Consider the following 23,890-nt stretch of genomic DNA (forward strand, 5'->3'; position numbering starts at 1 on the left):
AAAAAAAATAAAAATAAAAATAAAAGAAACTGATTTTCTCAACAACTCAGGCTCAAAGGCAGCACTTTGGCCACTCTTGAAATGGAATCTATAATTCCCAGTGGAAATAAACTTTCATTTATTTAGGCTAACACAAATAAACAAAGACTTCACTCCAAAAGCTTAGTCTGAAAGTAGAAAAAAGTAGACTATATAAGAAATTAGTTCTCTAATGAGATATAAATAAGGTAACTTGAGCAAGCATGCATCACCCCAAACTTAAATCAACCAAAAGCCCAAAATATGTAGATATCTGTTCTAAGTGCATGACATTGCACTCATGCAATGAGTGGGTGGCTCAGTCAGTTAAGCATTCGACTCTTTATTTAGGCTCAGGTCATAATCTCACAGTTGTGGGTTTGAGTCCCATGTCAGGCTCTGCACTGACAGTGTGGAACCTGCTTGGGATTCTGTCTCTCCCTCTCTCTCTGCTCCTCCCCCACGCTCGCTTGCTCTCTCTCAAATAAATAAACTTTAAAAAATAAAGGCAATAACTTATTTAAAAAGAAAAGTCAGTACAAAGAACAATCTGTATTGAAAGAAGACAGTATGACTTAGCACTAATCATGACTCATGCTTTTAGCCAAAGAATTATGTATGTGCCGATGAAAAATTCCATATAACAAAGTACTTTCTAAATTTACTACAGTCAATCATGCACAAAATAGAATTCTCTCTAAAATATGGTAACCTTGGACTCTACCTGGGAGTTGGGATTTGGGGTGTGGAGGGCGTTAACGCAAGTGCTGGTGAGACCTAATTTCATCTCTAGTAATCCTAAATAATGAATCCAAATCCGTGTTGCCAGGAGGCTCTCAGGATATTTGATTGTCAAGGTCCACTTCAAAGATTATCTTCCTCCTCCTCCTTTCAGCAATCTGCATTGGGACTGTATCTGCAAGGATGTGCTAAAGCTAAAGGCTTCCCTATGTTTCTCCTGGCACAGGGAACCAGTATCAAAATTCACTTCTGCTATGGCAGGAAGTCTGCTCTGGGACCATCCCATTACTGCATTCTGTAGCCTTCTAGCCATGATGGGGAAATTAGGTTTGCTCTTTTACATACCCCAAGTCACATCTTACACACATATATATATATATATATACACACCATGTCATTTCTCAGCACTTACTAAACCATCCACAAATTAAATATAAACTAACATTTCAAGGGTATGGACTCCAGAGTAAAACAGGAAAAATAAAGTAAAATCAGCAGTTTCATCTTTAGCAATCATTCCTGAACATGTAAAACTGTGAAGATAATGAGTGCGCTCACTAGACATCAAATTCATGCCTGTGCTTACCCGACTGCTGGATGACCAGAGCTGCCTTCTTGACCTCATCCTGTGACCGACCATCTGTGACCACAACCAGCACCTTGGGGACATTCTTCCTCATGCCGCTCTCCCAGGTCAAGACCTTCTCCTTGATAAACGTGAGAGCTTTGCCTATAGAGTGTTGCAGGGAACATTGTACTGTCACCTCAGTGAAAACTATCCAAATGCCAATAGACACACTCAACTGAGAAGAATATGAATATCAGAATGTGGTGGTACACTCAGTTCTACCACTCCAAATGCTTTGGAGAGTGAAGGTCTACGTTCACAGTTGATTAACTGTACCTGTTCTTGTGTTTCCTCCTCTGTACCTAATATTCTGGAGGGCCCCAAGGGCTTGGGCCTTGTCATTGTACGTGTTCAACTTGAACTCAGACTTGACCTCGTCACTGTACTGCACAAATGAGACCTGAAAGGGAATGTAGTTGGTGGTGAGGTTAAGACACCTCTTTCTATAGTTCAATTTTCCAGTGGCTCCTCCTGCTGTTTAATGGGGAAAATAAATATCCTAGATTTGACAGACTATTATAAGCTCTTTATAGCTAACACTATAACACTGACTACTATTGTCTCATTAAATTTACTAATTTCTAGTCTTCAATGAAACCACCAATAATTGATATTAACATTGTAAATATGCTGTATTCATATAGTATTCACATCTTTTCTCTAGGATGTAGGAAGAGATGGGCAAGGCTAGGGAAGAGTGAGGTCCCAGGATTAGAAATGAGAACACACCATCTTGAACTCAAATGTTGGCTAAGCAATTTGGTCCTTAGCCAACTGCTTCTTCTCACTAATTGCATTCATTCTTCATCGTAAGATTAAAATGTTGTATGTGTGCTAATAATCAGCACTCACCACAAACTTAGTGTAATTTACTAGACAGAGTACAGGCTTTGTAGTCAGAATTCAATGGGCTCAAATCCTAGCTCTGCCTCTTAGTAGCTGTGTGACATAGGGGAAGTTCTGCACCTCTCTGGGCTTTCATTTCCATATCAGTAAAATGGAGATAGCTATCCTTACTTTCCAGAGTCATGTTAAGGACTGATAATCACGTATATAAAGTAGATGACACAGTAGTTATTTTTTGCTTTTATTTGGAAATCTCAGTGTCTGAATGGATGAAAAAAATGGCTTAATTGCTAAAACATTAATTTAAGACTATAACTAGCTTGAATTTTTTACTCTTCTTGGGTTGGAAAAATGTTCACAGGATTATTTGGGGATTTTAAATTTAGTATATTCCATAAAAGAATACATGATTTGTTTATGAACTTACGTGTGGCTTATGTCAAAATCTCTTATTTTTATAATCAAAGATGCCACAGTGATGAAGTATGAAACGCCACACACCCACGCCAGTCACTGCTCATCACTGTGTCCTCTATCTTAATAGGGATTGACAACCACAATGCATTTAATTTCCAGAACATTAGATGACCTTTTATGGAAATGTATCATTGTCGGAAGTCTTAAGCAGGAAGTCAGAGTCAGAATGCCCTAAATTCTCCAAAAGCAGTATCATCTAGCCAAGAGAATATCTACGGAAGGATTTATTTTTCTATTTGTCATTTATATCCAACTCCTTCCCAAAAATACATGTGTAAAGAAAAATAGTAAATAACAAAAGTCAAAACATAGTTTATACAGAAAAGCCTTTCTACATAAAAAGAGAAATTCAAAGGAAATAGCAAGACCTTACAAATGAAACAGCACCCACCTGAATTCCAGCAGGACTGATTTCATCAAAGGCTCCCACAGTATTGAAGATGAATTTTACAACTTTGTTAAAATTGTCATCCCCGATACTCCAGGAGGCATCAGTCAAGAATACAATATCTGCCTTGGCCCCTTTGCATACTGGGGGGAAAAAACAGAGAAACCCCAATTCTCATGAATTCTTTTACTCAAATGAAGTTACAAAGCTGAGAAGTGTAGCTCAACACCCCCTACCCAAAGTAGTCTTCAGCAGCAGCAGCAATTCCTGGGAGCTTCTTAGAAATGCAGAATCTGGGCCCTACCCAAGACCTCCTGAATCAGATTAGCAATGACAAGGTACCCTGACGATTCACATGCACAATAAAGTTTGAGAAGCACTAGTCTAATTGTCCCTTAATTTCTGGTCTGGAATTACTCCACCTGCTTAGATCCATTATGCAAATATATGCTCTTTCCTTGTGGAACTTCTCAAGTGGTTTCAAACAATAGATGAGGAGGAAATAAAATGAAAAGCAACAATGTCTAGAATTTAAGAATACCCATCAGTGGGTCTGGAGGTTTTGTACATAATTGTCAAAGATTTGGTGCAAATTAGGTGTCTTTTCATTTTAAATTAGGCCACTAGAATCATACAGAGTAAGGGAAAGGAAGGAATAAATTATCTTTGATTTGAATTTTCAGACCTGGAGGGTTAAAAAAATTAAAATTTTAGTATATAAAAACATGTAGAACATACAGCACCAAGAATGAACCTCACATAAACTGTGGACTATGGATGAAAATTATGTGTCAGTGTAGACCGATGGTAACAAATGCACCACTCTGGTGTTCAGTGTTGATACTGAGGGAGGCTATGTGTGAGAGGGGCAGGTTGTATGTGGGAACTTTATGTACTTTCAGCTCAATTGACTGCTTTAAAAAGTAAAGTCTAGGGCACCTGAGTGGCTCAGTCCATCGAGCCTCCAACTCTTGATTTCGGCTCAGGTGATGATCTCACAGTCATAGGATCTGGCCCTGTGTTGGGGCCAGATTGGGATTCTCTCTCCCTCTCCTTCTACCCCTTCCCTGCTCATACTCTCTCTCAAAAAAAAAAAAAAAAAAAAAAAAAGTCTATTAAGAAAAATTTAATATATTTTAGGACAAGGTTTTTTACTGAATTTCTTTCAACAGTCTAAAGAAACCCATTATTATTTTACCCTATAATACAATTTACCCTATATAGTATTATTTTATCATATAAGAATACATTTTTAATTTTTTTATTTTATTTATTTAGTAGGTTTAATAAAGTTGTAGCATTCTAGAGCCCTCTAAGACAAAAGAAAAATACTTATAAAATCTGAAATTCTTTCAGTTAAGTGCCAGAAACAGAAACGTGGGGAAAGAATAAAGCAGTAGTTAATTAGCTTCAACTTGATCTGATAAAACACTGAGAAGTGCCCCAAAGTACTGAGACACCAGTTCTGTTAGCTCACTATGTCTTTTTGCCAGTTCCCTGCAAGTGACAATTATGTCTCAAAATTGCATTGAATGAACATTTTTTAACTTTGTGCAATCCAGGGCAGAAGCCAGGAATTCCAAAGCCGAAGGCCCCAGGTGTAGGTTGAAGATACAGCCAAAAAGGTTCACAATTCCTATTGATGTCAGCATCCAGGAAAAAGAAATGCCCACCATGGGACTATGGACAATGCAAAGTATCACTAGACATTAATCTGCAAAATTGAGGAAAGAGAGTTCCAACTGAAGAGCTATAGCTTATGACTGAGTTCATTCACACTCCCGCCTGAGCGGGAGAACAATTACTGGTAATCTTTTTATTTTTTTAATCAAAAACTCTTCAGCAAAGATGATAAATCAGAAATAGCCTATATCAGTCGGAAGTAGCGTCTAGGCTACATAAATAAGAAGGCTATAAATCCCTATCAGCTGAATGTACTGCCTAACATGCTGTACTTACCTTCCCGGGCTGGTGGAATTGTGGGAGGGGGAGGAGGTGTGGGAGGCTCCGTAGGCGCTTCTGTTGGCTTCACAGCTGGAATTAAAAAATAATAATTAGAAGAATATAACCTGTGCAAATTTCATATCACAGGAAGCGCATGTTAAGAGCAATTTAAGTCCTAGATAACAAATCAAGTCTCATTGGCACTGATATACTGGAAATTCTATTGTATCCAAATTTGATATCATTGGTAGTCATTCAAACATTGACAACAGCTGCAGAAAGCAAAACAACAATTCAAAGGGTGGATGAAAGGCCTTCAAATAGGGTCAAATGAGTAAAGGTCACTAATACGAGTGCATATTCACCTTCTCACTGCCAGCAAAAGCCGTATCTCCCTCCTGTAGCCCTTCCCTTAAAATAACACCAACTCTTGTAACAGGAACAACATGGATTTGCTGTAGATGAAAGTCCTGAACCAGCCACAGGTTCCTTCTTCATGAATCTGCCATCATTCCAATCATTACTATTGCCCAAAGGGAGAAGTGTCTACACCGGAGCCACTAAAGTCTCCCACACGTAGAACACTCTATTCTGACACCTTACAGAGACTTACAGATTACTCAAAAACTTACTGGTATGTTCTTTGACAGAGACTCCAGGTCCCTCAAGATTTGGTGTCTGCACAAAAACAGTGACACCATAATCAGTTTCTGGTGAAAGACCAGTGAAGCAGTGACTGGTTTCCGATCCACGCACTGTAATTTCTTGTCCTCTGGTTCCTGATTATGACAACAAAGGAAAATGCCAGTGTCACCATCAAATATATGTAAAGACATTTTTATATATAATTTTGTAAACAAAATAGCATCTCCATTACTGAAGTTTAAAATGTTGCTACTCTGTGCCCAGTCCTTTTTTTTTTAATTTGTTTGTTTGTTTGTTTGTTGTTGTTACACACATACCATCTGCAGGGCTTAGTTTTAGCCTGTAGGAGGTGGCTGCCCGGTGAGGTGACCATCTAACACAGAACGTATCCCACCCGACCTGGTAAGTTTTCAGATCTGTCACATTTAAATACACTACGAGAAAAAAAAAAAAAAAGAAAGAAAGAAAGAAAGGAAAAACAGATTTACTTCACGAATAAAGACAAAAATGCATACTTTTAATCAAAACACAAATTTAAAACTTCCACTGTAGCTGAAAAACAAATGCCTATGTTCTTAGTATGTTTCCTTGTAAGAAACATACAAGAAACATACAGGAAAATGTGGTACAGCTAAAACAGACCTCCTGTTCTATCACTAGTTCTCAAGGGAAAGAAATTCTACATAGTCCCTCTGGACACTACAAAGAACCAAGACATCTCATGTAAAATAATAATAAGAAATTTTTCTAAAAGGCTATCTTCTAAGTCCTTAAATAGTTATTAACTACTTGGTGACCACAAAATCTATCTTTGGGCCAAGTCATTAATCATGGCATTTCTGTGAAAATTTTCAATTGAATCAATCATTTAAGTAATATATGTTTTAGCATCACATGTCAAAAAAAAAAACTACATGGCATTCCAAATCTAATTTTACAGATAATTCATGGATAAAATCATAATTTCTATACTTTTTATCTTTCAAAATTCAAAACATATTTTACAAGAAATAAAAAAAATGTCACATACATTTTTGTATACTCAATTATATTACTTATATATTTGTGTGGCTAGACAACAAAGGGCCACCTCCTTAATGCCGAGGAAACATGCATATGTTAAGAAGAAATGAAATTAGAACAGGCTGACCTGGCAATCTGCACCACACTCTTTCTTACAACCATGAGAAGATATGTTACTCACATGTAGTGCCTTGATCCGTCAGGGGGACACTGAGTCCAGAATCATACTGAGCATAAACATCCACATCATAGGTGGTGCTGGGATTGAGATTGTGTAACGTGTATGATGTCATTTCTCCAACAAAAACTTCCATGGGCTCATTGGAACCTTTAAGAACAATCACAAAAATACATAGAAATATGCCACCACTAGTCTCAAATTTTCCTTAAAATCAAATAACTTATACTCAAACGATGGTAGGAACACCATTAATTCCACAGCCCCTTCTGCACCTGCTCACTGTAGCACATGTTTCATTATATGGTGAATACAAAGCTACAAGCAGAGACTGAATTCTTCACCCTCTTATAATCAAAGCATACATAGCACAGTACCTAGAACGTAGTAGGTTTGTAATCAATGCTCCTTTAATGATAGTAACTACCCTAGACCCCTCAAGCCTCTTCTCTAAGCCCCAATTTGGCAGCATAGTGCTTTGTGCATAGTAGGTGCTCAGTTAACATTTTTCCAATTTGTTATAGAGATGATTTAAGAAATTCTATCTTGGGGTGTGCCTGGTTGTCTCAGGCAGCCGAGCGTCCGACTTTTGCTCAGGTCACGACCTCACAGCTTGTGAGTTTGAGCCCCATCTATATAGGGGTCTCTGCTGTTAGCACAGAGTCCACTTTGGATCTTCTGTCCCCCTCTCTCTCTGCACCTCCCCTGCTCACTCTCTTTCTCTCAAAAATAAACATTAAAAAAAAAAAGAAAAGAAATTCTATTTTGGTTCTTATTCCATGAGTTTGGTTCCTGAAGGTCCTCAATTAGCAACACCTTCTCCTCCTTTAAGCTCTCTCTCTCTCGAAGCTCATGTTTCCTTTCTCTTGCCCTCTCTCCTTTGTTTTTCATAGCTCACACCCTTTCTGGGTGCGTAAACAATACCCTCGCAAATTTGGTACAAAGAGCACTCTTCTTCCATTTTGCTAAGCATACAGGCAGAACATAGAAACAGAGATAGCAAATCACTTAATCAAGGTGATATCCACTTAGGTGTAAATGTTAATGGGAAGTTGAAAGCAAGCCTGTCAGGAATAAACTAAAATGTATATGCCCTTGACATAATGGGAAAACACAGAAGTTTATATTGATTAAATATGCATTATTTCATAATCATAATAACGTATAGAATATCTGAACACAGATTCCATTTGTGTCATTTTATGAACCAGACCAAACTTTATAATCATGCAATATAAGGAGAGTCTCATCTACACCCATAGTAACAATGACACTTCAGACCATAGGCTTAGAACATTATTTCCAAAAATATTGCCTCTAGTGGGAGAGGGCTTGATGTGACAACCAAACTCTCAAGAGAATCTAATCACCGAGGATGCGGTAAAGACTCCCTCATAAACAATAAACTCTTTAATGCATTTGTATGGCAATAAAGGTATTTCCTTACCCACTGGCTTATACACAATTTTATATCCAAGAACCGGAGAGGGTGAAGGGTCCCAGGATACTCTGAATCTCGTATACCATTCATCAGAGATGTGTATGTTTTGAGGTGGAAGCAGTCCCACTGCAAACAAATATTGGCACACATTACTGACCTCTCATTGACAAGCAAGGATGGAACTGGAGAGTGTTATGCTAAGTGAAATAAGCCATACAGAGAGCATAGGACATTATGAGTATTGATTGCGCGGTCCCATGACAATAATTTAATAAGATACCCTCATCCAGAAAACAATTTCAAAGCTGTGAAACGTTCAACGGGAAACTTAGTAGTTTTCCAAATTCAAACAGTAACTCAAATGGCCCCAGCAACTGATGATTCCCAGAGCTATTAGGCTATATAATGCAGATTAACAGAAAATACAAGAGATCTCATACTATTTGTAGCATGTTATACATTACAGATTGTTAGAGCCAAAAAGCAATTTAGAAACTGTCTAGTCCAACCACCTTATCACATAAATAAGATTTGATTTGCCCAAGACCACACAGCTCGCTGGTGACCAAAATGATGTTCTTTCCCAGCACCCTTCTATCCTCCCCCACATAACCTAGAGCAAATCAAGTCTCCAGGGGTACTGCCTCCAACTCCACACCCTGTAAAACCAATGCTGTTAGGTAGCATGCTGAGTAGTTACTGCATTATTATTTTTATTTATATTATTAGATACATAACATATATTATAAAGGATTCAACTTAAACACTTTTTTTTTTCTTGCAAGAGAAACTGGAAATGGCTTTGGCACTTCCTTGAAAATTTAAGTCTGGTAAAGACTTTTTTTTTATATTTTGATAAGCACAAAATTCTAAAATATGCCATTTCCCAAGAAAAGTACCAGAGAGTATTCTAAAACCTAAGGGAAAGGGAAAAGTGAAAAGTTGTTCAATTTAAATCGTCAAGTCGCTGAACTGAGACTCCATTGACTCAGTCCTGCAGACAATAAGTATCAATAAATATATAAATTCTTGGCCTTGAGAGGCTGAGATAAAACAACTCTACAGGTATTTATTTTTCTCTTGGGAGCTTTCAAATGTCACCTCCCCCAAATTTTGTAATGTCAAGATTGTTTAAGCACTGAAAGTGTTTGGGCAACTGAGTGTAGCAAGGAACCTGAAATCATTTACTTTAGTGGGTTTTTGCGGAATGAAGTGGAAAGAGGAACACTGATATTTACCGGTAACAGAACTCAGACCTATATAGCCCAGCCTGCCTTTATGCTAAACCAATGACTTTGAATCTCGGCTGTGCGCTAGAACATAAGTGGATCCAGGTTACAGCTCAAACCAGTTCCAGTAGTATCTCTGGGGGTTTTAAGGCTCTTCAGGTAATTTCAGGGAGCAACCAACTTGGAGGACCTTTGCTCTTAAACAATAAGAAATTGACACCAGTGTAAGCTGTAAAAGGGGCCCACCGTGGAGCCCAGGTGGCTGAGTTGGTTAAGCTTCAGATTCTTGATTTCAGCTCAGGTCAGGAGCCCCGCATCAGCTATGCACTAACAGTGAGGAGGCTGCTTGGAATTCTCTCTCTCTGCCCCTCCCCTGTATGCTCTCTCTCTTTCTCTCTCTCTCAAAACAAATAAACTTTATTTTTAAAAAAGAAAAAAATAAAGAAAAGGGATCCGAGCAATGAGAAAGAATGAAATATGGCCCTTTGTAGCAACGTGGATGGAACTGGAGAGTGTGATGCTAAGTGAAATAAGCCATACACAGAAAGACAGATACCATATGTGTTCACTCTTATGTGGATCCTGAGAAACTTAACAGAAACCCATGGGGGAGGGCAAGGAAAAAAAAAAAAAAAAGAGGTTAGAGTGGGAGAGAGCCAAAGCATAACAGACTCTTAAAAACTGAGAACAAACTGAGGGTTGATGAGGGGTGGGAGGGAAGGGAGGGTGGGTGATGGGCATTGAAAAAAAGAGGGCATCTTTTGGGATGAGCACTGGGTGTTGTATGGACACCATTTTAACAATAAATTTCATATATTAAAAAAAAGGGGGATCCGAACACTAATAATTTTCTGTAAATTACTTGGTACAACAGAAAAAAAAGCTAAATTTGCAAAGACAGAGATGAGTACCAATCATCTTGCTTCTTTATTTATGACTTAACATTTTATCATGATAGAGTGTTTTTTGCTGATACTAAATTGACTGAGTTAACAGCTACATCCTTTACTGATACCACACAAACTAAACCATTATTCGGAGAAACAATGGTTTTCCAAAGGAGAAACAAAACTATCTCAAGCAAAGCAAAATATGCAGATTTTGTCTCTTTTTCTTCTTTTAGGGGACTTTTAAAAAGTTAAAATACAAATTCTATTTCCATATCATTTTGACAAAATTCAATGTTTAATATAAATGTTAATGCAGTATTAATCTAATATTTGGGATGTACTGGTAAAGGAAAAACTTAAAGATTATAAAAGGATGAAGACAGTTACCAGTTCTTCCATTTCCTGTTAGATGGCCACCGTCTCCATCTTCATAAACAGCAATAACAGTAATTTTATATGGAGTATCAGACTGCAGGGGCTGCAACATTACATTATTTCTTCTGCCTGGGACTGTGGTCTATAAGAAGTTAAATGACAAATTATCAACTAGAGAGCTTCCAGATCAAAAGGCAACATTGTTTTATGTATTTCTATAAACAGTAACAGTTTCTTCATCCTTTGTTTTTGTTGCACAATGCTCAATCAAGGTCTACACTGCCTCTGTGCAGCGGCAGGAGAGTGGTTCTAGAGTCAGAGAGATCTGGGCTCAAATCCCAGATCAGCCATTTATCAGCCTTGTGACTAAGCAGAAAAATCGTGGAGGAAATGGTGAGGATGAAAGGTAAGAACACATACAACACCTCGGTGCACATTACTGGGTACTGCGGCAGTCAGCAGCATGCAGCAAGGTTTGTCTCCACCTCTCATCCATGTGTGTTACATTTTCATGTACTCCCACAGCAAATTCCCACCACGCAGCCACTGTGGGAATGGTAATAGCTGCTGGGAATGCTTTGGTGAACAAAAATGGACTCCTTGTCTGCCCTCAGGGATATCAGTTTGGCTGATACTAATTAGGCGGAAAAGACGAAAAACAGGAAATGGAAAATACATTCAACTACCCCCGTGAAGAGGAAATGAACCAGATATATCTATCTCTCTTCCAACCCTATGCTTTACCTCTACAAACAATGTGCACTGCTTATGCCAGTGGTTCCCAGCAGGGAGTCCCCTGAATTGTGAATTGGGTGAAGAAATTATATTTTCAGAAAGTAGGGGGGAAGTTGACCATTTGTCCAATGCAAGGCTGAATAAATGCTAAAGCATGAGCTTCTCTGCTTTGGCAAACTAAGTGTGGTAATACTGCGTATCTCATTTTGATCGGAAACTCTAAATGACAATTGCATGTGTTTCTGATAAATAAAAATGGGTGTCTGAATTAAAGCTTAAGATATCAAGTTCAAAAGATGAAATAGAACATGACGATAACCAAGGGGAGGGGGGTGATCAAAGAAGGTCTATGGCAGAATGATTGCAAACCACAGATCTAGCTGCTTTATAATCAACATTTTGTGTAATCTTCAATTGACCTATCACTTCAATTAACCACTAAACTTTTTAAAAAGTGGTAAGTTTTTCCATCCATAGCTAATGGATATGCCTGGTGAGGGCTGTGAGGAAGTTACAAGAAACCTAAATCTGGTTCAAGAGAGACACTGTGACACATAAAAAGTTTTCAGGTAATTTGACAGCATATTATATTCCAAAACCAAAGTGCAACAAAAAATGTTAAATTTAAAGAAAAGAGGCATCAGTTAGCACTGGAATACTGAAGGGGCATCTTGTAGAGAAATCAGATTTAAAGAAAGGATAGGCTTTGCAGGGTCGCATCATTTGGACATTAATTTAGGTAGCTCAGAATAGTAGGTATCATGTTTCACTAGACTTAGTTCTGAACAAAATTAGGTGGCTAGAAATATGTATTTCATGCAATAAGACAATTTTTCAATCTGTCTTTAGAACAAAATGAGCCCAAAGACATTGACTCTCCCTAACGTGGGAGGCACATTAGACGTATTTGGGTCAGAGAAAGTATTGTGTCAGTATTGTGTCAGAGAAAGTCATAACAAATGTGACTGTCACCCAAGAGTCAAGGACTCAGCTGTAATCACAGTACACTCTCAAAGGAAAAAAAAAAAACAAACCAACTTAATTTCACCCCCCTGCCAGGTGAGAGATTATAAAATGCTCAAATAAATGAGAACTGAACTTACATATTCATCAATTGGATCTCCAACAGTGGGAGAATAAATGATCCTGTATTGCTGAACCGGCCCATCAGCATGATCCCAGGCTACAGAGAGGCTATTGGTTGTCTCCCCAAAGACTCTCATATTTCTTGGTCCACTTCGTGGTACTAAATAAATAAAAATAGAATAAAGTTAGTTGCCCACTTGTGAGCATGGAAGACATGGGGGTGGCAGAAGGGGCATAGGATAATTTTACAAAGGTACAAAGGAGTTACTTGGGGAAGTTTCACATTCGTTAGGATATTTACTCCCTTATGTTTGAAACTAAATATACAGACTGGGAGAGAAAGGGATTATTTCAACTACTATAAACCACCTCCTGTTTAATGAAACATAGAAGCCAAGCCCTCACATCTCTCAAGTGCCCACTTGGTGAGAAGATCCACTGCAAGGCAGAAGAAGAGAAAAACTCCTCTTTAACTTAGGTCCCAGATGAGAAAATGGCAGAATGAAGTTCCCTCAGCACAGACAGCAGTCATGGGCCCAGAGCTTTAGCCTGGAATTTGAACGTGAGGATGCCCAGGCAGAACCACATACCCAGGCCTACTCTCGTCTGTGCAAAGGTGGAGACAGTGCTCACCACTTCTCACTCAGCACCCACCTCCCACTTCTCACTCACTCGGAGAAGCCCTGCCAACCTAGTTAGAAGGGAAGGGGGTGGAGAAAGGATTTCTGCCTCACGCGTTCGGCCCTGGCCAGGGCTGGGATTTCCCTCTCCATCGGAGTAGAGAGCTACAATGTTCACAGAATAGGGTGTGTCCGGAATCAGCCGCTCCAGGTGCACCGTGCGGGTATTCCCTGGCACCACCATCTGGAGGGGAGGAAATGCCAAATTCTGCTTGACAACAGCTCAAATGCTTATCAAGTTTTTTATTAGTCAACATAATAACATTTACAATTAAAAGCTGAGCCCAGGCACGTCAGAAGCCAACCACTGTGCTTCCTCATGAGATCTGGCAAAGCCACACTATCAGATACAATTTATCCTCAAAAATTCCCCCTCCAAAAAAAAAAAAATTTAGTTCATACTAAACTACTAAACATGCTAAACTACCCTTAGTAGCTTCAGTTGTCTCTCATTTAGTTTACTATAAAGATTCTCAAATCCAGGGCTCATGGTAGTTACCCACAGAGCATCCTGATTGTTAGACACACATAAGAGAAGGGACCCCCCCCCCCACACACACACACACTAGTAGGGGAGACATTTTGCATTAAAATCGAGAGCTACTCCATAAAATGGACAAGGACAATGTTGCCTGAGTAAGTCCCACCATACACAGAGACATACAAATCATTTGTCTATCTTTGTTCACCGCCATTGTCCATTTTCATAAAGACGTAAATTAGTCCATAAATTTACTTTTCCCTAGGTGTTCTGATACTATTTCTATTCAAATTACTAATTTCAGATTTCTACATCATCAATCTACTTATAAAACTGAATAGGGGACACCTAGGTGGCTCAGTCAGTTAAGCATCTGATTCTTGAATTTGGGTCAGGTCATGATCTCACAGTCGTGAGATCAAGCCCTGAGTCAGGCTCTGTGCTGAGCGTGGAGCCTGCTTAAGATTCTCTCTCTCCTGCCCCTCCCCCATTTGCACGTGTATGTGCACACCCACTCCCTCTCATCTCTCTCTCAAAAACAAAAACAAAAACAAAAAAAAAACTAAATAGTAATGTGAATTGAAACAGACTGGGCAACTTGTAAGAGCCAGTAAAGGCAAACTTTAAGATATTTTCATAACACAGACATTTCTACATTACAACAAAAGCCCATACTGACAAGGTCTGTTAATGATTTGCATTTATTACTGGGGTATTTAACTCATATAGCTGACTTGTATTTTCCCAAAATCCATCTTTGCTAACTAACCCTAAATTTAGTACACCGCCTTAAATCATTAGGTGCAATCGTTTAAGCATTATTCATGGTCATGTTTGTGGTTGGCATTCACACAGGCTACCAAACAAGACACAAACACAAGACTAAGCTCATCAGGAAATGAAGTTTGCATGAGACTCGCTGCCACTCCAGTAACTGGCTTATCCGTCTGGCCCAGCAGCCACAGCAGGAGGTGCAGTAGAGTCTACACAGCTCTTTTACTGAGCTCGAAGAGGACCAGATTGCTTACAGACTCCGACGGTCTTGTGCCAGCCACAGGAGAATACACGATGCGATACTGCTGCACGGGCCCCGGCGCAGGGTCCCAGCGGACGTCTAGGCTGTTTGGCGTGGGATTGTACACTTGGACATTCCTTGCCAGCCCTCTCACCACTGAGGAAAGAAAAGCCAACACATATTTCTTAAGTCTGTTTATGTAGGCCAAGCTTTTGTTATCGCTTCTTCGGGAGTTATACTCTGTAACAGGATAAAATACTGTCCTCCTTAAATTTCTAATTATCTACCCACAAAAGCAGACGAAAACCCTCCAAATCCAAATTCAGTCTAAGTTAGCCAATTATGGCCTTTTTCTATATGGAAGCAAAACTGTTGCCAATAAAAACGAGCTAGTACAAGTAGTAGTACTGGGCTGGCCATAAAAGGACAAGGGACAAGGGAGGCAACACTGGAAAAGAAACTTTGGTTTTCCAACATAGATAATGGAGATACAGAAAAGGAATTTTGTAGTGTCTGCCTTCTCAGTACAAACTGACAACAGCTATGAAGCCTATCTAATGCAGCTGGTTGGTTTCAATCATTCATTCTTTCATCCAACCCTTCTTCATTCAAGAAATAGCTACTGAGGTGCTCTGTGATTAAGAGAAAAGTCAAAAAGAGGGAGAAATAGAAGATACACTCAGTTCTCAATTAACTTCCCCAACAGGGCCTTAGAAAAACATACAAATTAAATCCACGCATTAACCCCAAACTCTATTTTAGCTAATCACATCATCTTTCCACAGCACAAATCTCTCACCATAAGAAGCCATCTATACTTGCTTCCTTTTAGCCATCAGCAAGTATATTTTTAAGGCCAAAGAAATTATTTATTAGTATACACAAAAGCCTGTAAGCAATACTACAAAGCACAGTAAAACCACTTTAAACTGGTTTCACAAGATGTTAACAGCAAATGAAAGCACACAGATTTTTGATGACCAAAAGCACTTCATCAGCAAACCAGAGAAACATGCAATCAAGTAATGTGATAAACACATTTCAACAATTCACACTATGAAAGCCAACTACAAAACACTATTTCATACAGATTTATAAAGCACAAAGCAAAGCAAAATCAATTTTTGTCGGTGAAAGAGAATGACGAAAATAGCATACTAATGATCATATTCACATTTATAAGTCCTGAAATTACCATCCCAGAAGAATGCCATTATAAATTTGTTATTTCATATGCAAAAATGTTAGCAGTTGGTGGTGTTTGGAAGACAAATAGCAGGTACCTGTTATGTAGTTATTCTATCATTCTGAATTTTCCAAAAATTTTTAACAGGCCTATGCGGCCTTTATAATGAAAAGCAAAATTTATAATGAAAAACCTAGAATTTTCCTTCCTTCTCAACTTACATGTCCTTCCAGTATCTGATGCGCGTCCTCCATCTCCTTCAGTATAAACAGGAACTACTGTAACAGTATATGGGGTATCTGGCTGCAGATTCCTAAGAATGGCATAATTCGTATTCCCAGGGATTGGTACCTAAAGATTTTAATAAAACGTAAAGCACTTGACTTGAAAAACTTGTAAAAGAAACAATACCTCAAACAATATAATACTCAAAATACTAACTCAAGATCAAGTCAAGAAGCAAGTTCTGTAATATCGGAATATAAAGATGTGCCCATATGAACTGTTACAAGAGGTTATAAAGACTTTTTTAGACCCTGACACTCACCCTAGGATCCCCCTTTAGAACTTCCTGGAATAATTATTTCCCCCAGCTCAACCTCCCAGAATCCTCCTATCACCCTGGCACTAAGGCAGCAATCTATTACCCTCTACTGAGTTCTATTAAATGAATATGAACTTCCTCAGCCCTAAAGCAAACTGGTTAACATTTTTAGCTTGACTTTGAATTCATTCAGCTACAGTTTAAATAAACATGCATTTTTCGCTACAGGATGTAATTACCAGTTCCTCTGGACCACCTGCTGTTGGTGCGTAGAAGAGCTTGTACTGACGAGGGTTTCCCTCTGCGTGGTCCCAGCGAACATTCAAGGTGCTGGTAGAAGGGTCATATACTCTGAGGTTCCTCACAGTATTCAGAGGTTCTGCAATGCACAGAAATCACATGACAGTATGATCCCAACTACGAAGCACACTCAAAATGCACATTCGTTGATATTTCCCAGGCACCTTGAATACAGCAGAGACCCCATAATGGGCACCCCACAAATATTTGTTGAAGTAGTGAATAAATAAAAGAATTTCTTTGGTAATCCGGTACACATGTCTCCTCTCCACAAAATATTTTGGTCCCAAAGTGGTTTCTTTTTCAGTCCTAGAAAGTAATAAATGTCTTTCTCCATAAACAGAGACAGATAACTCCAAGCAAGGATAAGCAATTAATATCATTTTGTCAATGCATTTTAAAATTTGATTAGCAAAACTGTGTCACTCGCTGTTTCCAGATAAAGATGTGATTCTGTTCCAGTGGTAGCTACTAAAGAAAATACAGGAGTCTGGATTTACTTACTGGTCTTGCCTCTTCCTGTCATCCGACCTCCTTCACCGTCAGGATACAGGGAGGACACAGTGATCGTGTAAGGAGTGTCAGGCTTCAGTTTCTGCAGGACCACACTGTTCTGCCGTCCCCCTATTGTGGTCTTAAGCAAAACAGGGATAAGTGTTAGTCACGTCCTCTCCATCTCACTGATCTGTCAGAGAAAGCTCTTTCTACAGGGGAGCTATTTGAGACCCTTGCCAAGATCTGGAAACACATACCACAGTGAAGGTTTAAAATATATCTTATGGTGTAATTTGAAGTGTAAACGATGCACCTTAAATCATAAAGAACATTCTAAGCCTTAAACTGGTGACCTCAAAAAGATATTTCAACTTGCCGCCAGCACAGCAAAATTTCGTCCAAGGCACATTTCATAGCTCTTTCCCCAAAAAGGCTTTGATCATAAGTGAGCTACAAAGGAATTTTCAGATAGAAAGAACTGCCTAATATTAGAAGCTCCACACCATTCACTAGTATTTTTACTTTTTTACAGATGTTTTTTATTTGCTTTAGAAAACACATTAAAATGATTCAGCAAAAGATCTAAAGCACTGGAATTTCTCCTCCCCGCCCTCCCCCTACCCCCCCCCCCAAAAGTGCCATTCTAACAGCATTAGCTGTGTAAACTACGTGACTGGACCCTTTGCCAGGTCACTCTCAGGCCAGGGTTCCCAGCCAGCTCTGTGATACCAGGCTTGAGGTATGAAGCTTTCCCCATTTCCTCCAATTACAGAGTTTGAAGTTTTTTACTCATTGCTTAAGGCCATCTAGCTATCTTGTTGAAAGAAAATTTGTATGATTTGTTAACAGTCTACCGAATTCAAATACTTATGTGATACTAATTAAAATCACATGAAAATGGCATGCTGCCCACAAAGAGTGTACATCTGGATGGCTGGATGCTCTAGTATGGTCCAGATGTTTCCCACTTAACCACCCACCAACTCTATGAATTCCAGAAAAAAACCTCAATGAAACACGAGTCATCCTCAGTATGAGCAAATTGAATGAGGTGGCTAATTTTAGTAAATTGGATATTTGAGGTTATGAGAAAAGAAGTATCAATATCCATACAGACCATTTGATATTTAACAAGTATGAAGGCATTCACTTAGTAGAACAAGCCTGATGGGTAAGCAGAGGCATGACCTACTTCTCCCGTCCAACTCTACAAAATATTTCCAGTATCAGTGATTCATTACTTTATTTCATGGAATAGCAGTGAAATGCAAATATTCCTAAGAATAACAAACCTTGAGGGATTATCATTTAATACTTTCCAGAGGGTGAGTTTATGAGACTCCTTCAAGTTGTATCAAACCTCTGAGACACAGTAGAAATGGGGAGGGAAATGCTGAAGACAAGCTTCACCTGCTTTTAAGTTTTACCTAAATCTGGCCTGACATAGACAAAAGAAGTTCTGGCGTTTTTTTAAGTTTGTTTATTTTGAGAGAGACAGCACAAGTGGGAGATGGATACAGAGAGAAAGAGAGAGAGAGAGAGGGAGACAGCGAGAATTCCAAGCAGGCTTCATGATGCCAGAACAGAGTCCGATGCTCAATGTGGGGCTTGAACCCATGAAGCCATAACCAAAACCAACTGAGCCACTCAAGCACCCCAAGAAGTCCTGTTTCAGACATCAAATTATCAGTTCATCAAATGTGTCTTTTCTTATTTTCTATAAAAGCCAGTTGATTACAGTTGGTATTTAGTTTATTATTGAAAACTTATTTAATGAAAGTAGACAAAATTTCTATCCAAAAATACTGCCTAAGACTGGTTGTATGGAAACCTCAAAAGACTGACTCAAAAGTCACGCCAGGGATGGGAAGGGTTCCAGTTCAGCTAAACCCACTTAATATGCAGTATCAGAAAACTTTACCCATACACCTTTAACCACTGCCAGCATCCACCTCTGGCATCCATCTAACATCTCTACTGGTAAGGGGTAAGACCCATTTGCTGGATCTCGGCAAGTCAGGTGACTTACTGTTAATAACTCCTATCTCTCTATATGGCTATGTGAAGAAATGTTATAGCCAAAATTATGTCAACAAAATGCTGGACCATATACAGCAAAAGAGACATTTGAAATAAATCAGAAAGCATCTCCCTGCTGGTATAAAAAATCACGGTGCCTTCTGACCTATGTGCAGTTCTAGTCACATATTTCACAAAGCAAAGGTGGAGAAGGTTCAAAAAAAGACAAAGTGAATGGACAAGGACTTTGTTAAATCAGGGAAGACCAGAAAGATAAAGAAGATGAAGGTTGTTTACAGTAATATCATCTTTCTCAGAAACCTCTATTTGGATAAATATAAAAATAATAAATAATATGAATTAGGTGCACAGAAGCCTAGATCTGGAAACTCCAGATATAGGAAATATCTATCACATGCAAAAACAAGAAAATTACAATAACAGAAATTTGGCAAACTTTCAGTATTTGATTAAGTTGGAGAAATATGGATTAAAAATCTAAATAGACTTTAAAAATCTATAAATCTTCATAGATAACCCAGCGCTAGGAGTGTTTAAGGGAAATGTGCATGCATGAGGCACATGTCTGATGCTGTGAGGCTGCCTACCAGGAAAAGCAACTTTCGCTTCTCCTGAGAATGTCCTGAGTTCCCATCGCAAATGGAGTCAAATAAGTCCATTCAATACAATAAATTTTGCATCCCTCAAAGCAGTAAGTATGACTAAACACTGGAGGCGAAAAGAGTTTGAGGAGAAAAGGTAGAATTTTCCCAGTTATATTTTTTTCAAAAATATTACCGTTTGCTCATTGCCTTCTCCTGTTGAAGGCTGGTAAGTAATTCTGTATTTCTGCACACGACCACTAGCGGGATCCCACTTAACAGTCAAGCTGTTAGATGTTGCATTGTACACTTGAAGGTTTCGTGGGCCACTTTTTGGAGCTGAAAAAAGATTGTTGAGAAACAGAGTAAGCTCACAGAACGAGGCCTCCTCCCCAAATAATCACTATTCACAAGGAAATCAGTATACTTTTAACTTTAGGACTAAATTTGACCCCAGTAAAGGATGGCCATTGAATCTTAAATGACTTCTTAACAAATGGCAATAAAGCAGTTTTTTAAGAAACGTTTAAAAATAGGTCTCAATCGATGCCTTGCAATTTAAAAGCAGAAAATCTCTTTGCAGTGGATTTTATGGTATTTTTCATTCATTCATTTGTTCATCATTTATTCATTCATTCATTATTTGTCATTCATATGGCTCAGCAAATTAAACTCTTACCTTGTGTTGTTAAGGGTATCAAACGTGCTGAAATTAAAAAAAAAAAAAAAAAAAAAAAAAAACAAAACAGAATTTGGGGAAATATTACTAATATAGCCATAGCTCTATTTTTTAAATTAACTTTAAAATAACAAGGTCCTATTTCAAAGCTGAACACCTACGTGTGCGCTCACTGCCAGTCAGGTCATCGCTTTCTGACTCATCAGGATATATGGCAGTAACAGAAACTTCATAAAGAGTGTTCGGGTTCAGGTTTTCAAACACCAAAGTATTTTCATCTCCATTTAAGATGGTCTTAGTGAAAGAGGAAAAAAAAAACAAACCCACACAAAATTAAGTCACCATGTACATCATACACTCAATGGAAGTTGGTTGACATTATTAGCCACTACAAAGCCATTCTGGCTTTGTTGCATCCCAAGAGTTCAAATGTCACTAATAAGAAAGGATGCTTTTCTGGCAATAGAGGTAATACATGCTTCAAACAAGATTCCTTATAATGAAATAAGATGTTTTTCAAAAACGGAAGGGAGAAAAGAAGGAAGAGAGCTAACACTACCTCCATCTTGTCTGAGCTTCCAAAAGGGGCCCAGGTTATTCTGTACAGGGACACATCTGAAGCTCCATGATCCCAAGTCCCTCGGAAACTCTCCGGTGTTACTTCAGTAATCTTTAGGTTTGTTGGTGCTGGCACAGTACCTATCATGAGATAAAGCAGGACCAAGTCTATGAATGTGATCCACAAACAATATAATAAAACTGCTTTGTTTTACCTTCATGGACATGGGGACACTGGCTGAAAGCATTGTTTAGAACCAAGTATCTTACCAGTTCAGTTCATTTGAAAGATAGTGTAAGAGAAAGCTCTGAAAACTGCAAACACTACATGGATGTAATAGGTTACTATTTGTATTCTGTTAAAATGGTGATATTTTTTAAAGTACCTTTTAGTAATACTCTTCTGATTCACTGGTTCTCAATCATTCTGCATCTCAAGTATTTTTTTTCAATGTCCTATTTGAAAGCTGAACATCTACATGTGAAAACCATGGACCTGTTCACACAGCAATACACATAAACCTAAACTTTGGTAGATAATTATCTGAGAGTGCATGGGCCATCATGGCCTATGAAATGTAATGATCTAAGTAATCCATGCGTGAGGTTTTCTGATAAACACTCGTCTATCTTAAGGATAAGTGAAGCAGACTGTACTCACTCTGTCCAGAGACAGGAATAACCCCAGAGTGCTAATGACTGCTGAAACCCCAATTAAAAGCCTCTCCATTGACCAGGCACAAGGAATCTGGAATGTCTGCCTCCAGTTATGAGCTTTCATTTTCAAATATTTCTCTACCCCCTACTAACCAAAGCCAACTACACAAAATCCAGACCCATCAAAAATTTATTTCTAATAATTACAGTGAAAAGGCCCAATGAAATACTGAGTGGCACCACTTTCATAAACACATCTTCAAAGCAAACCACATGTTAAGGATGTACTTTCAATATATCTAAAAGGTATTAGGAAGTCTTAAGGATTAAAAACACATTGAAAGTATTGATTTAGTCATTGCTAAATTACCTCCTTCCACTAGTCTTTTTTTCCTGACTTTTTTTCTTTACTACACCTGTTATGTTTATGCAGAGCTGTCTGTCTACTCGCATGCACTGATATTCCCATCCAGGCACTACCCTTTCCAGGTAAGAACCATGCCAAGAAGACAGCTGAGATTGCTAGCAGCAATCACATGATAAGAAAAGCAGAAGTCGATACTGTCTGATGTTAAGGAGTAGGCTGTAACATTTGACCAGACTCCCTGATCCTGTATAGACAGTTAGGTACGAAAGGAGAAGCTTTGGGGCCTCTAGTGAGGGAGTTACAGGGCAGGAAGCAAATGTTCCAGATTTGTATTGATCCCAGCAGTACCTTGCTGGATGAGGTGGGGCAAGTCATTTAAATTTTCTAGACCTGTGGTGTCTCCTGTCAAAGCTACTAGCCATACAGTAGTAGCTACTGAGTACTAGTCCCAATTGAGAAATACTGTAAGTATAAAGTTAATATGTACTGGATTTCAAATAATTATTATAGGAAAAAATTATGAGAAGTATTAATATAATTATTTTACTGATACATATTAAAATGACAACACTTTTTATATATTGGGTTAAATAGAACACATTGAAATTAGTTTCCTCTGTCTCCTTTTACTTTTTCAATTTTTTTTTAAACGTTTATTTATTTTTGAGACAGAGAGAGACAGAGCATGAACGGGGGAGGGGCAGAGAGAGGGAGACACAGAATCTGAAACAGGCTCCAGGCTCCGAGCTGTCAGCACAGAGCCCGACGCAGGGCTCGAACTCACGGACCGCGAGATCATGACCTGAGCCGAAGTCAGCCGCTCAACCGACTGAGCCACCCAGGCACCCCTCCTTTTACTTTTTCAAATGTGGCTACTAGAAAACTGTGAATTTCATAAGTAGCTCCCATTATATTTCTTTGGAACTAGACCGGCTCTAGACCTCAACTTTTTTTTTTTAATTTTGTTTAGTGTTTATTTATTTTTGAGAGAGAGAGAGAAAGAGAAAGAGCGGGGTAGGGGCAGAGAGGGAGGGAGACACAGAGTCCAAAGCAGACTCCAGGATCCAGGCTGTCAGCACAGAGCCTGAAGTGGGGCTCAAACTCACAAACCATGAGATCATGACCTGAGAAGAAGTTGAATGCTCAACCAATCCACACGCCCCTCTAGACCTCAACTTCTTAAGCGCTATTTGATTAGGAAATTATGTGCTAAGCACGGTGCCAGGCACTGGAGATGCAAAGTTGTACAAAGTAAGTATGTCTCTGCCTTCACTTGTGGGGAGAAGGGGTAAGCAGAATAGAAAAAGATTAACGAGCAACAATAATTGGGTTAAATACTATGCAAGTACCATGACACAGGAAGAAACGGACATCCCTGGAAGCAGCAACAAAATGGAGCAGGTGAGACAGGACCAGGGCAGGTTGCCCTGCATCTCCCCTGCCTTTCCACCGTGCAAGCCTCCCCTTCCTCTGAAACCCGACAGTGCGCAACCTGAGTGCCGCTTACCTCACCTTCCTTACATGAGCCCCTACATTGTCAATTACTTTTTCTTATCTCCACAATGAAATCATGAACTACTGAAGGCAAAGATTTTATATTTTGTTACCGCTGATAGCACTTTATATATAGTAAGATTTCAAAAAATATTTGATAACTAACACA

The 23,890-nt window shown here is 38.8% G+C and overlaps 1 protein-coding gene across 5 annotated transcripts in view; it reads right to left on the bottom strand.

Moving 5' to 3' along the window:
* COL12A1 (collagen type XII alpha 1 chain) overlaps positions 1 to 23,890 on the bottom strand; it is a 116,247-nt gene that overhangs the window by 31,113 nt on the left and 61,244 nt on the right. For 4 of the 5 annotated variants that reach the window (XM_040473972.1, XM_040473968.1, XM_040473969.1 and 1 more), the window contains 19 exons: positions 21,205 to 21,344; positions 20,807 to 20,939; positions 20,646 to 20,672; positions 20,163 to 20,305; positions 17,355 to 17,484; positions 16,790 to 16,929; positions 16,228 to 16,357; positions 14,834 to 14,976; positions 13,379 to 13,508; positions 12,662 to 12,804; positions 10,836 to 10,965; positions 8,336 to 8,455; positions 6,892 to 7,038; positions 6,005 to 6,121; positions 5,675 to 5,821; positions 5,058 to 5,132; positions 3,102 to 3,241; positions 1,664 to 1,787; positions 1,346 to 1,489 (listed from right to left, as the gene is read on the bottom strand). In XM_040473972.1, the coding sequence (XP_040329906.1) occupies positions 1,346 to 1,489; positions 1,664 to 1,787; positions 3,102 to 3,241; positions 5,058 to 5,132; positions 5,675 to 5,821; positions 6,005 to 6,121; positions 6,892 to 7,038; positions 8,336 to 8,455; positions 10,836 to 10,965; positions 12,662 to 12,804; positions 13,379 to 13,508; positions 14,834 to 14,976; positions 16,228 to 16,357; positions 16,790 to 16,929; positions 17,355 to 17,484; positions 20,163 to 20,305; positions 20,646 to 20,672; positions 20,807 to 20,939; positions 21,205 to 21,344 (2,403 nt within the window). The remainder of the gene's footprint in view (positions 1 to 1,345; positions 1,490 to 1,663; positions 1,788 to 3,101; positions 3,242 to 5,057; positions 5,133 to 5,674; positions 5,822 to 6,004; positions 6,122 to 6,891; positions 7,039 to 8,335; positions 8,456 to 10,835; positions 10,966 to 12,661; positions 12,805 to 13,378; positions 13,509 to 14,833; positions 14,977 to 16,227; positions 16,358 to 16,789; positions 16,930 to 17,354; positions 17,485 to 20,162; positions 20,306 to 20,645; positions 20,673 to 20,806; positions 20,940 to 21,204; positions 21,345 to 23,890) is intronic. The other variant, XM_040473970.1, reaches the window with a different exon arrangement.

The sequence above is a fragment of the Herpailurus yagouaroundi genome, unplaced genomic scaffold, assembly GCF_014898765.1.
Source record: "Herpailurus yagouaroundi ecotype Mexico unplaced genomic scaffold, PumYag 139, whole genome shotgun sequence".
In the NCBI taxonomy this organism is placed as follows: domain Eukaryota; kingdom Metazoa; phylum Chordata; class Mammalia; order Carnivora; family Felidae; genus Herpailurus; species Herpailurus yagouaroundi.